The 12,604-nt window shown below is 38.3% G+C and overlaps 1 protein-coding gene across 1 annotated transcript; it reads left to right on the plus strand.

The window, feature by feature from the left end:
• The first annotated feature begins 782 nt into the window (after positions 1-782).
• Positions 783-10,828, plus strand: LOC100703120 (butyrophilin subfamily 3 member A2). Its single transcript, XM_005463132.4, has 6 exons — positions 783-970; positions 6,625-6,966; positions 7,312-7,525; positions 7,687-7,751; positions 9,053-9,172; positions 9,310-10,828. Exons 1-6 carry the CDS (start codon positions 922-924, stop codon positions 9,828-9,830), a joined length of 1,311 nt encoding a protein of 436 aa, XP_005463189.1. The 5' UTR covers positions 783-921; the 3' UTR covers positions 9,831-10,828.
• Positions 10,829-12,604: the final 1,776 nt, after the last annotated feature.

Genomic DNA, 12,604 nt, shown 5'->3' on the forward strand with positions numbered 1-12,604 from the left:
GCTTCGTTTCAATGATCCCAAAAACTCCCAATGTAGAAAAAGCAAACCTGGATCGAAAAACACACACTATCATAGAGTGACTTGCCTAGAGATTCTTTATTGAAGCAGTGTGGGTCATCTTGACAAAGAACCTAAAAAATGGTAAATGGTCTGTATTTGTATAGCGCTTTACTTGGTCCTAAGAACCCCAAAGTGCTTTACACTATACACAATCAAAAAAGCAACCATCTTTTAAAGAAGAGCTTTGAATGTCCTTCAAGACGCCTGGAGAACTGAAGACTACTAAACGAAATGAGAAGAAATAGATTTCAGACTGTGTTGAAGAATAAAGGTGGTTATCCTAAATATTAACTTTCAAGTTCGTTAGATTTGCACAAAGTCATTTGTTTTGGGTTTTTTGTTTGTTTGTTTTGCGTGTGTGTTTTTGTGTGTTTCATTAATTCACCTATTTCACACTTTCCTAACAAAATATAAAGAAACGAGGAGTGGCGCGAGACTTTTGCACGGTGTCGCTACCCGATCCGTACCGGAAACCCGATCGGTACGGGCCGCAGCCCGCGAGCCTGCCTTCGGCCCGCCTCCTTCAGTCAGCTGATTAGAGGCAGACGAAGTCAGTTGAGTTTCGAGTTAAATTTGTATTTTATTTTAAGCCTTTCTAAATATCTCCAAAGGAGTTCAGTGATTCAAATCTCCCAAACTCAGTAATAAATAAATAAATACAATTTAAAAATGTATGATAAAATTCTTACCGACCCTCCTACTTCCTGTTTTGCCAAACTGTGGTTCGTCATTTTGCTTCAGGCTCTTCCCTGGAGAAGACGTACGGAAGAGTTTAAGAAAGTTTGAGACCTTTTTTTTTCTTTTTTACCTCCTTTTTTTAATCCCGTGGACCCAGCAGGTCACTTTTTCTGTGTTTCATCCATGTGTATCTCTGTGTTGCTGCTCCTCGCCGCCCTGTCTTCTTGCACAGGTAGGATTTGGATAAAGGCGACCGTACAAGAGTGGTTCGAGTGTGGATGGCTTTTCGACGCTCCAGTTTCCAAACCGGGCATTAATATACTTGTTATAAAAGCTGCCGGGGACGATCTCCGTGCAGCAGCTGCTCGGTCAAAACGAGCCCGTTCAGGAAGCAGAAGTTGTCTGAGAATAGTCAGGTTTTTAAGGTTTCTTCGTACTTCACTTGATTCACGGAAAGCTGCCATTAGATGGAATTACCGAACAAAGTAAACATGAATTGTTAATGTGTAAGTCGATGTACTTCTCCAAAAAATGCAGGCAAAGGGGCATCTCCTGATTAGTCTATAAGAAAAAAGAAAAAAAGACAACTTATAAGATCATAAAACATCCCATAATTGCGAGACTACAGCGCTATGTTTCGAAGAGAGAAGTCGTATATCTGAGAAACCGAGATAACGATCTCACAGGCCTGTGTTTAAAAGCGACGACTGTGAAGTCGGGCTTTAAGCCTTTAAAGGTCCCAGATAGCAAGGAAACATTGAAACAATGTTGAGTCAATATCAGGCGACGTCATTGAAGCAACGTTGAAGTGTGACGTTGACCCAACATCACTCTTGCACCCATTTTTAACGTTGAAACAACGTCAGGTTTTGATGTTGAATCAATATTGAAACCTGACATTGATTCGACGTTATATTTTCGAATACTGTTGACATTGAAACAATGTCAGATTCTGATATTGAAACACTGTTGAGCTATGGTGTTAATTTTCCACCTCTTTTGCACAGTTGCTTTTTATTGAAAAAAAAAAAAAAAAAAAAAAGGTCAATAGACATGTATCATTTGCAAAATACTTTATTAAAAGACAAAGTTTCCTATTTACATTTCTATGTTTCACGTCACTTTTTATTATTTACTCCGGGATGGGGATGGATGATGTGCGTCCTGCGCGCCACCCGTACGATCTGGAGCATATCTGAGCCATTTCTGGACTGCTTGAGCAAAGACCAACTCAGACATAGAGTTCGCCCCTACCTGCTGCGCCAGGCCATCTAGGACAAAAATAGACACACACACACAAAAAAAAAACAAAGACAAAAAAAAGGGAATTAGAGCACATGAATAAGCTCTTGTTAATTGTCTTCAGCAGGGAGAAAGTATGTAAACTCCTAGGCTGATAAACATGAAAGTCACCAGGCGTAAATCTGCAAACTGCCGCATTTGATTCCCAAAGAGCTATAAGCTGAAAATGTGATATGTCTTAGCATGGTGTGCCGTGTATCCTTTAAAAAAGAAAAAAGAAAAAAGAAAACATGGGGTCCTCGGGCTGTACAAAGTGTACAACCCAAGGACAAAACAAGCCGAAGACCAAAGACTCCATCTCCAGATTAACCGGACATGAAAGTCTTGTTATTAAGAAAGACAAAGTAATATAGCAAAAAAAAAAAAACATAGGAAATGTGAAACGCACCCAGCACATCAACTGATCCCTTTATTGTTCACTTTAGGCTCATAAAACTACAATAAACAGTAAAACTTACCAAATATGCATCTGCACAGCGCTGTCTCTTTAAATGCCCTTTTTTGCTTTGTCTGGTCCTTGGTTTTTTCCCCTGCCCAGTTGAGTACAGAGGCCAGCTCCTTTGTAATGGCATAAACCATTACACGGCGGACTCGCACCTCCAGTGTGGTCCAGCAGCACCAATCAACGCAAAGCGTCTCACCTATAGACACATTTTAAGAGATGGAATTAGCGTGTCTCATGTCTTAAATGTGTATGCAAGTGCTTGTGTGTTTACTTCATGTAATTGATGATAGAAACATGTCATTTAGTTTTCCCTAAAGCCTGATTTTCAAGTCATACAAAGAATAAACCAAAGTATTGGCAGTACAATGTATTTCTATTCCCTTTTGTTGGATATTCATTTGTTAGTTCTTGTAACTGCTAAAAGTGTTTACTAGTTTTTGCCTGTCACATATATTTGTTATACCATGTAAACTGTGAAATTCCAAGATTTTCAAACTTGCCTTGTAATAGTGGCCTCACAGAGTCTCTGGAATCTACAGAAAAAAAAAATCACAACAAGATGACATTCAGGAGTATAAATTGGGGGTTTTTTTTAGATAAGAGTACAATGACATTGTGATGCAGCTTTAAAACTTTTTTTAAAAGCATACCATCTATAGGGAAGACATCAGACTCTGCATGCTGGCGAGATCGCAAAGCTGTGTCGGTTTGTGCTGGAGTGGCGAAAGGTGCCGGAAGCTGGGTGGGGCATTATGATGGTTGCTATCAGTGGGCTGGGGGGCAGACTGGAGTGATGAGGGCTGTTTAGAAAAAGATAATTTTTTAAGTATTTAAGAATACAGACAACTTGTCAAAAAAAGTTTCCTTGTGTCAGACACAGATATGTACACAGACACTAGACAGTATTTTATTACCTGGTATTTTCACTCGAGGGGCCTGGGGAAACCGTTTTTTTGTAGGTTGCTCATCCTCTGAGTCCGTATATGTGTACAGGGGATTTGGTCTAAAGAAAAGAAATTAAAAACGGTCTTAAGTAATTGTAAATATGCTTTTGGCATATTGTTTCCTAAAGTTAGTTTGATTTCTAACAACACACACAGGAAACAGAGACGTGCAAGAAGGTACAGTATACAATGAATTTTTGAAGTGCACAAGTGTACACGACTTTGCATTTTTAAAAAGTTTACAAACTTCCACTTTTTGGACTATATTATGTGGTGATATTGCAGTATGCAAGCACCACAGATATGTATAAAAGACAAGATCATAAATTCTTAACAATCAAAGATATGTTTGTGAATAAAAGGGTTTTACTTGTGCTTTCTTTTAAGATTGGTCTGGGTTTCTTCTTCGGACTGAAGGTCAGACGTATCACAGCGTTCACGTGGATATCTCTGAAGACTGCGTTCTGCTTCGTGAAATGTGCCTGGAAATACAAACACAATGTACGGCCAGACATAAATTACGTGTGGACAAAAGGTGCAAACGCATAGAAAAATCAGCGTTTTCAAAAATACGCTGGTACGTGTGGACATAGCCTTATTCATTATACAAGGCACAAACAGAAAGTCATGTACGCGTGCAACGTAAAGTTAGGTCAGCGTGCAACGTACAGTCACGTGGGCATTCAAACTGAGTCTAAAGTTTTCGTGTGCGAATTGAAACGAGTGCTCTCCAATCATCAAAAGTAACAAAGTCATTGAACACGTTTATACAGTTAACTTTACGTTTATCAATCATATATCACAGATTTAGAATTTTTTGTAGTACTAAGCAACTACAGAGCGAAAGTCTGGGTCAAGCGTCGAGGCCACGGCAAGAACAAAGGAAAACTCGAAGCGTTAAAGCTAGCTTTGTAAGGGAATATAACGAAGAAATTATGAAACGAAAATGTTTTCTTTGTTGATATACTTTGTTCGCAGTGCAGTTTATTTGTTGCCGGATTGTAAGAAGTAGACACAATTTCGGGCTCGTAAATAACAGTAAAAAACTTGTTAATGTACAACATTAACGAGTTTTTTACTGTTATTCAAATGCAAACATGGAAATAACGAGTAGGAAAAAAAAAGTCATTCATTCTTACCTTATACTAATCGTGGTGCAGGCCAGTGCAGTGCATGAACTGATGCCTTCTCCGGTCAATTGCGCTGAGAGTAAATCAAATGTCCCGCTCTACTGTAGAAGACAATGAATACCTGGGGGGATGTACCAATGTGAGAGGGGTGCTGCGGAATAGTCCAAGTGATCGCTGCTTTAATTTCCCGGTCAACTATACATAAATTGCACGTAGACACGATTTTTTTTAAAGCTGGTGAACTAGACCAAGTCATTGATAACAAATGAACAATAAATCTACTTTCTCTGGTACTTTAAACCCGATCAGTTGCAATGCAATTTAATGCTCAACTACAAATCGATGGTTTTTGATGGTGACCGGAGCCGAATGATCGTCAACTATAAATAGACGTTTTCTCTACGTTGTTGTTGTCACCTGGTCGACTACAAATAGATCAAATATCAATGACAAAAAAACAACGGTGAATCAACATCGTTACAACGTCTCTATAGTAAGACCGTCGGTTTACCACAGTATTTCAATGTTGTTACAACATTGGCATTTCAACCCCGACCATATACGACGGTTTGGATGAAAAATCAACATAGATTCAATGTCGTCTTGCTATCTGGGGTCTGTCCCTGCTGGTTCTGTATTAATGCTGCTAACACGAGTGTGATCTTGTGTTGTCTATTATGTGCTAAAAGCGTCAACTTCAGTGAGCAGATGTTTGCATTTGTCAAAAGGATTAAAAGGTAAAAACAGGAAGTGTTTAGTTTTCGATGACTGGCAGGGAGAGTTTCACTTCGCCGTGGGGGAATTGTGGCCCACCTTTGGCGTTTTGTTTTAATCCCGTCAGACTGGAGGGTTTCACAGCATGAACAGCTGGTCGTGTCACAGCATGTTAGTCGGATTTGAATGTATCACAAACGCTTGTTTGCAGTTCTTGCTGCCAAGTGTGAAACCGATTAAGATAAGATAAGAAAAGATAAGATAGTAAAGTCTTTATTACTCACAGAGATTGGACAAATATAATAAGAACATAAACTGAAATATGTGATTGAATATAGATTAGCATAATCTTAGGACAATGACACCATGGAAACAATATAGAAAAACATTGTACTGTCTTGTACTGTAGGTATGTGACTACTCTGGTTTTTATGGGCGTGTGCAGGACAGTAGACTGTGTTTGCTCTGAATGTTGACTTAACAGTTAAAGTTGTGATCTATCAAAGCTCAACATGTGTTTGTTGCGGAAACTTCCAAAAGCAGCTTCAGTGACAGATTCTCACTGCCTGAGTTTTATCCTTTAGATTACAGGGACAAGTTCACAGGATGTTTAGAGTATATCAGTGGCATGTTTGGTAAACACCCCTCCCCCTTCCTATTAAACGTGGCCTGTCATATTATTCATGTTGCATCCCGTAATCGTCTTTCAGTTCTGTTGAAGAAGTTGAAGGTAGCTGTAAATGTTAGTCTCTGCTCAGCTTGTGATCGTGCCGTGCAGACAGACTTGTGAAACTCCAGAGAGTTCAGCAGCATCACAAGGACAAAAGTGCAGAAGTAGTCGACATCGAACAGACGTAAATTTACTTTCAGAAGTATTCTCACTGCACATGTGCGTGACTATACATCGCTTTAACGATTTACAAGCCCAAAAAAACCAACCCTTGAAAGGTCATTTCCACATCCTTTCTTTCTAATGCAGATATGTGTTTAGAGCAGATTGGTGATTTTGTTATCTGTAGGGACCCTACTAGTAGATTTGTAGTCCCTCTTTTAGTTAAAAAAGTTAAAGAGGGTTTACTATTCCGAGCTTTATCTTCATGAGTGTTTAGCAGCATCTGAAGCCACAGGCATTACTCATACATACACATGCCCTATATGTATGAGTAATCTGTTGTCCTCTGGGTTTCTAATAAGAAGCTGCGCCCTATAAATGTGCTTACTTTAAATTGAATAAAAAGGTTTGTGTGATGAGTAACTATATTGTTGCTACACCGATAAAAGGTGTTAGGAAAACTCTTTTTAAAACCCAGTAATGACCTACTCCATGTTTTATACCTTTTCCTCTTCACAGGAACAGCGGCCTCAGCAAACAATGTACCAAAGATCGTAGCCTCTGCAGGTGAAACTGTCCTCCTGCCCTGCAGCACCACTGCCAGCGACGATGTACCAGCAGTGGAGTGGAGTAGGGAGGGTTTACCTCCAGATATTGCCTTCCTGTACCGAGATGGATGTGAGACCTTCGAGATGAAGAATCCAGTCTTTCGGTACAGAACAAACCTCATCAGGGATGAACTTCACCATGGAAACCTGTCAATGGTGATGTCCAACGTGCAGCGAAATGACAGTGGAAAATACCAGTGTGCGATTGTTAGGAACCCGAAAACGGTCATCGCAAGAGTGGAGCTGTTTGTAGGTACGTCCACTCAAAGATTAGAGCTGCATTTAATCCCTCTAAAGTAATTTTTTTCACTTTGTAAGTCTGCACGCGCCTCACGTTTTGGTTTATGTTTCTTTAAACAACCTGAGGAGTGCATTTCACAGATTTCATTCTTTATTCTAAGCAGCAGTAACAGATGGCATTTTCACCCACATCATTTGTGACAAAGGTTCTCTTGGGTTCAAATGCAGATTCTTTAGTCATGTATCTCTCTCTTAAAGCTCGGATGAGATTTCCTAATTGTTTCTCACAGTTTTCTATGGACATTTGAACTGAAATGTTGGTCACAGACAACAGCCTGAATAATGAATATTTTTGCAGGTGCTGTTTCTGAGCCGACACTCTCAGTTGTTCCAGATGTGGGAGGTGGACTGACTCTGCAGTGTGAGGCTAAGTGTTGGTTCCCTGAACCTGTGATTAGATTTCTTGATGCTCAGGGAAATGAAATCAGTGCTGAAGACCCAAAGAGAGATAAAGAGTCTTTGGGATGCTTCACGGTCAAAAGAAGAGTCACTCTGCAGACTGCTACCAACAGGTTTCATTACAGTATTAATACTCAAACTTAAAGTGGCTCAATCTGGGTCATTTAGTTAAACTAAGTGGGATATGTTTTCAGAATATTTTCTGTGTGCACACTTTCTTCTTTTTCTAGAATAGCAAAGGAATAAATCCTAAATATGTGTCTTTTGATCACAGGGTCACCTGCAGAGTTTACCAGACTGAGGTAAACCAGACCAGGGACTCAGAGATTTACATATCAGGTACACCAGAACTTTAACAAACACCTGGATGAATAAATAATTCATATTTAAATTAGATTTAGACTTAGATTAAAAACAGCAACTTGTTGAATCTCAGTAAATAACAATAAAATTTAACTATATTTTGGATGTTAAAAAACAAACGTGTTTAAGTTGTTAGTATATCTTCTAACATCGCATTACTCCTGCAGCTCAATGTATATGGGCTACAGATAAGCAATCATTCTAAATATTTATTTTAATATTTCTAAAGTTATTTAAATACAACCTGAGATGAACAATAGCATGACATGTTACATTTTGTGATTATTTATTTAACAGAAGATGCATAAGCAACGTGAAACCACATACAGCCCATGAATCAGTAGTTTTGAAAACACCTTGGGAGTAATAACTTGGTGTAATTGCTTTTTGCATAACTTTATCAGTGTCTCACACTGTTTTGGGGAGTTTTGGTCCACTCTTCTTCACTACATTGTGTCAGTTGCTCCTGTCTCACCACAGCATTTGAGTCAGTTTGGTTTGTGGACTTTGACTGGGCCATTGCAACGCCTCTTCTTTTTCAGCCATTCTGTGGTAGGTCTGCTGCTGTGTTGGGGATCATTATCCCACTGTATGACCCAAATTATACCAACTGAACCTTGGGGTGAATTTGCAGGGACGTTTACTCCTGTTAGACTGGCAGCTGTCCTGAACTTTTTCCATTTGTCAATAATCTTTTGCACTGTCAAATTATGGACTTCAGGCTATTTGCAAATGGCCTTTTAATCTATCCCAGATTAATGATCAACAACAGTTGCCTCTATAAGATCATTGCTGGAGTCCTTTTTTTTGCACATTGATCTGACCTTGGGGTGAATCTGCTGGGATGTCTGCTCATGGCAGAGTTGTTGCATTGTGTTAGCACACACTTGAATGCTCCAGACCTGCAAACTTTTATTGCTCACGAACAATTAATCAAGTGCGTTTGATCAGCTACAGCTGGCTGCTTACCCTCTTTATTCCTATGAAGGCATTAAGGGTGTACTTTGGTTTTCCACAGACTGCTTTTGCATTTTGTCTTAATTTTTGTTAAATAAATAAAGACACGTTTTGTAATTAAATTATTTTCAAACTGTACGGCCCAGATCATATTTTTATATTTATATTACTATGTGTTGATATGTAAAGCCTTAGTGGTAACATTTCAGTTAAAAGCAGCTTAGAAAACAAACCATGGAGATCATCTCCTCGTGTAATGATTTTTATTTTATCCCATTGTTCGTGCTTGATCTTTTTTTTTTTTTTTTAAATCATTTCAGATGAATGCATGAAATCCTCCACTCGAATCATCGCAACTGCTGTGGTGACGACCATCATGGTGCACACAGTAATCTGTGTTTTTACTGTGCTCTTTTTAGTCCAGAGAGGTTACTTGTCTGGTAAGTCAGTTTTTTTGGCTCTATGTTTAACTATTACTAAGTATTTTTTCATTCACTAACTTTTGTCTTTGTTGTAAGATCAGTGACCATCAGGAATGAAAGAAGTGCTAACTGTATATTTGTTTGTGTTCATACAGTGGGAGGACAAAAATCGAGCTCGGAGGAAGATGAGATCAAGCCATTAACTAAAGAGCTGAATGACCTCAAATCCAGGCAGAGTCCAGCACAACAGCCCAGCCAGTCCTCAAATAACCCTAGATCCTCACCAGGCACCTCTGAATGTGGCATCCCACCCCCACCAAAGTCTCCCTACCAAAGCAAGCCCCTCAAGCCAGACGGCAGCCATCCAAAATCTGGCACCTTACCCCAGACTAAGGACTCAAAACCTGTTGCTTCAGGACAAAATCCAGCACGCAGCCCACAGATGAGAAGAAACAGTCACGGAAGACGTTCTCCTGTCTCAATAACTAATGGTGCTGCGTCATCCAATCCTCCAGATTCAACAGAAAAACTTCTTCCCCGTTCAACGAGTCTGTCTGAGAAACGGCCTCGTATAGGCATTCCAAGATCTCCGCGCAGGAATACTCTCTCAGGCATTTCTAACAACCCATATGGTGTCCTGGCAGATTTATCCGAAGATGAAAATCTGATTGGATAAAGAGTGATAACTAAATGGGATCAGGCAGGTTTAAAATTTGTATAAATGAAACAAAATGTCTGAGGTTAGTGATTGAATCTTAGTAAAAGCTGTCAGTTAGATGGGAGTTTGGGAGGTTTGAAAAAAAAAAAAGGAAAAGTAACGTATGTGTACAAAATTCTTCCCACTGAGCCTCTAAAGCCAGCTGAATCATCAGTTTTGAACAGCTAAGATCTCAGTAGCAGATTACCCTAAATCTTTGCAGCTTGAGAGTGATCTATATTTTAACATCTGTTACACAAGGCTGCCTATAAGAAAAGTTTTAGTGTAATCTATTTATAAAATAGAAACTTGCAATAAGTTGTTGACCACTACTATTCCTGCAAGACGCTGACATTCAGTCACAGTATTTGGGTCAGATTGACCCTCATTTACTAGTTTATTAACAGCATGTAAACACAAATCTGTTGTGTGGGTTTTATCCCCATTCCCATATAGTTTGTTCATACTTTATGAACAAATAAAGGCAAGCACTGCCAACATTTAAAATGAATACTACTACTATTTTTCTTTTACTTGAGCCACAGTGAATGTCTCAGTTCAATGCAATTCATTTTTATATTTATATAGTGCCAAATCACAACAACAGATTGCCTTAAGGTGCTTTATATTGTAAAGATCCTACAATAATATGAAAGTGTGAATTATATTCAGAGCCTCTGTTACTTCAGCCTTACTGCTTTTCCATCACTCTGATGGAAAGCACAGATGCTTTAAATGTTTACTTTTAACTCCTGGGACTTTGTTGATGGGAATTAAACTCTTTTTGTTTCGCACTTTTCTCTTTAATGTGATGTTTATAAATGATGTTATTTTGCATTTGTGTTTGACTACAGAGATTTGACTGGTGGGGTTTTGTACAGTTTCATGGTATAAAAGTTACATTTGTTAAAAAATTGATCGTGCTGCAATCTTTGTGCATTAAAATGAGACTAAATAAAACCAGAGTGCTTCCTGTCTATGAGCAGCATATTATTGAAAGCTTTGCAAGCTGCAGATGAAAGATCGAAAAGTTTGAAGTTTTATTATATTTATAGGAACAAACACTTGATCATCTTTGATCCAGTAAGAATTGAGGTCTTCCACATTTAGTGTTATCAAATAAGGATGCTTTTCTTTTTTCTTTCTTTTTTTTGGTAAACATTTATTTTTACACTGTTCAAAAAATCAAATGGACACTTTTTAAATTGTTATTAGCATCATGTCAGAAAATGAATTTATGGCACCTTACTAAAGGCAGTAGTAATAAGGTAACAATAGAATCTCTCTTTCTATGACCGCCCATCAAAAAGTCCTCAGTGGACATTAAAGCTGGACCTCAGTGGCATTTTGGACACTAAGCCGATATTGTCAGTAGATGTCAGGTTGACACTGAGGGCAAGAAAGACACACACTCACATTCAAACATACTCTACACACTAACATGATACACATTGTTATTTGGTTGAAATATTAACCCTTTGTGTTGTGAATTAACTGCTTATATTATTTAAACCTGGCCGTTCATTCTCTGTGTGTGCAAACTAACATTGTTTTAGTTGTTTTACACAACACAACCTTAACCATGAATACAATAATTTTAAGAAATCAACATTAACTGCATCTGTTTAATTAGCTGACAGAGAAATGTGTGAGAGAGAAAAGTGGTGTCACACTTCTCCAAGTTGACTTTTATTAGTAGGTGCTGGGTTTGAATCCTCCATGAAGCTGACAGTTGTTTTTAATCTATAAAGCATATTTGTATGCTCATGCCTGACTGCTAAGAGGAGCTTAAAAATAAACACTTTATAATTACAAAGTTGCAATATTTTCACAATACTTTCCTGCTGTTTAAATAATTTTAATGTAAATTTATCTGTTGCCTGCCGATATAATCAAACACATGAATCTTAATTAATTTATGTTGATTTATGAAACACACAAAAGAGCCTTCCTTACCTCCTTTAGGATGAAAAAATCACATAAAAACACAACTTAATGTCCCACTTTTTCCACTAACACTACCTTTTTTTTTGTTCAAATCCTTTGACTTCTTGTTTTTGAGCCTTGTGAATGATGAAGTTTGCTACATAAGCCTGAAATATGTTGACAGCTTTGGTTGTGTGTGCTGTAATTTGCAGTTTCTTATTTCAGTTTCACTCGCTCAGTTTCACTGTAATGTTTTATAGCAGTGATTTACCTCAGAGTCAGAATCATGGTTTGCACAGGGCTTTGCCCGTGAGTTCAATTAAAGCCTCAGACTATAAGTTCAAGCTGCTGATAGCAGAACAGCTGCACTGGTATAATGTTAATGAGATTGAATCAATAATTGTTTTCTGGAATAATAGAAAATGTATCATGTTCATAAGCCAGTTAAAATGTGGACAACTCCTTTAGTCGCAGCACACTGGTCAACAAGAGATGTGCAAACTATATGAAACCTTAACACTGACCTATAAATCATTCAAGTATTATAAGGCTCAAAAATCAAGAGATGAACCAGCGTTGAAACAGAAAGCAGACAGAAATACAGAAAGCACTTAGGTGTTAAAAAAAAGATGCATGTATGACTGTGTGAATGGATGAATGAGTCATATTGTACTATAAAGCCTCCGAGTGGTCAAGTATAGTAGAAAAGCGCTATAGCATCCAGCCTTACAAAGCTACTTTCAAATTAATGATTATTAATGAGCTTATAATAGATGATGTAAGGAAACCTACCTGTATAAGAGGAAGTCCTTTGATTGTTGATCTAC

Source organism: Oreochromis niloticus, linkage group LG3 (assembly GCF_001858045.2).
Source record: "Oreochromis niloticus isolate F11D_XX linkage group LG3, O_niloticus_UMD_NMBU, whole genome shotgun sequence".
In the NCBI taxonomy this organism is placed as follows: domain Eukaryota; kingdom Metazoa; phylum Chordata; class Actinopteri; order Cichliformes; family Cichlidae; genus Oreochromis; species Oreochromis niloticus.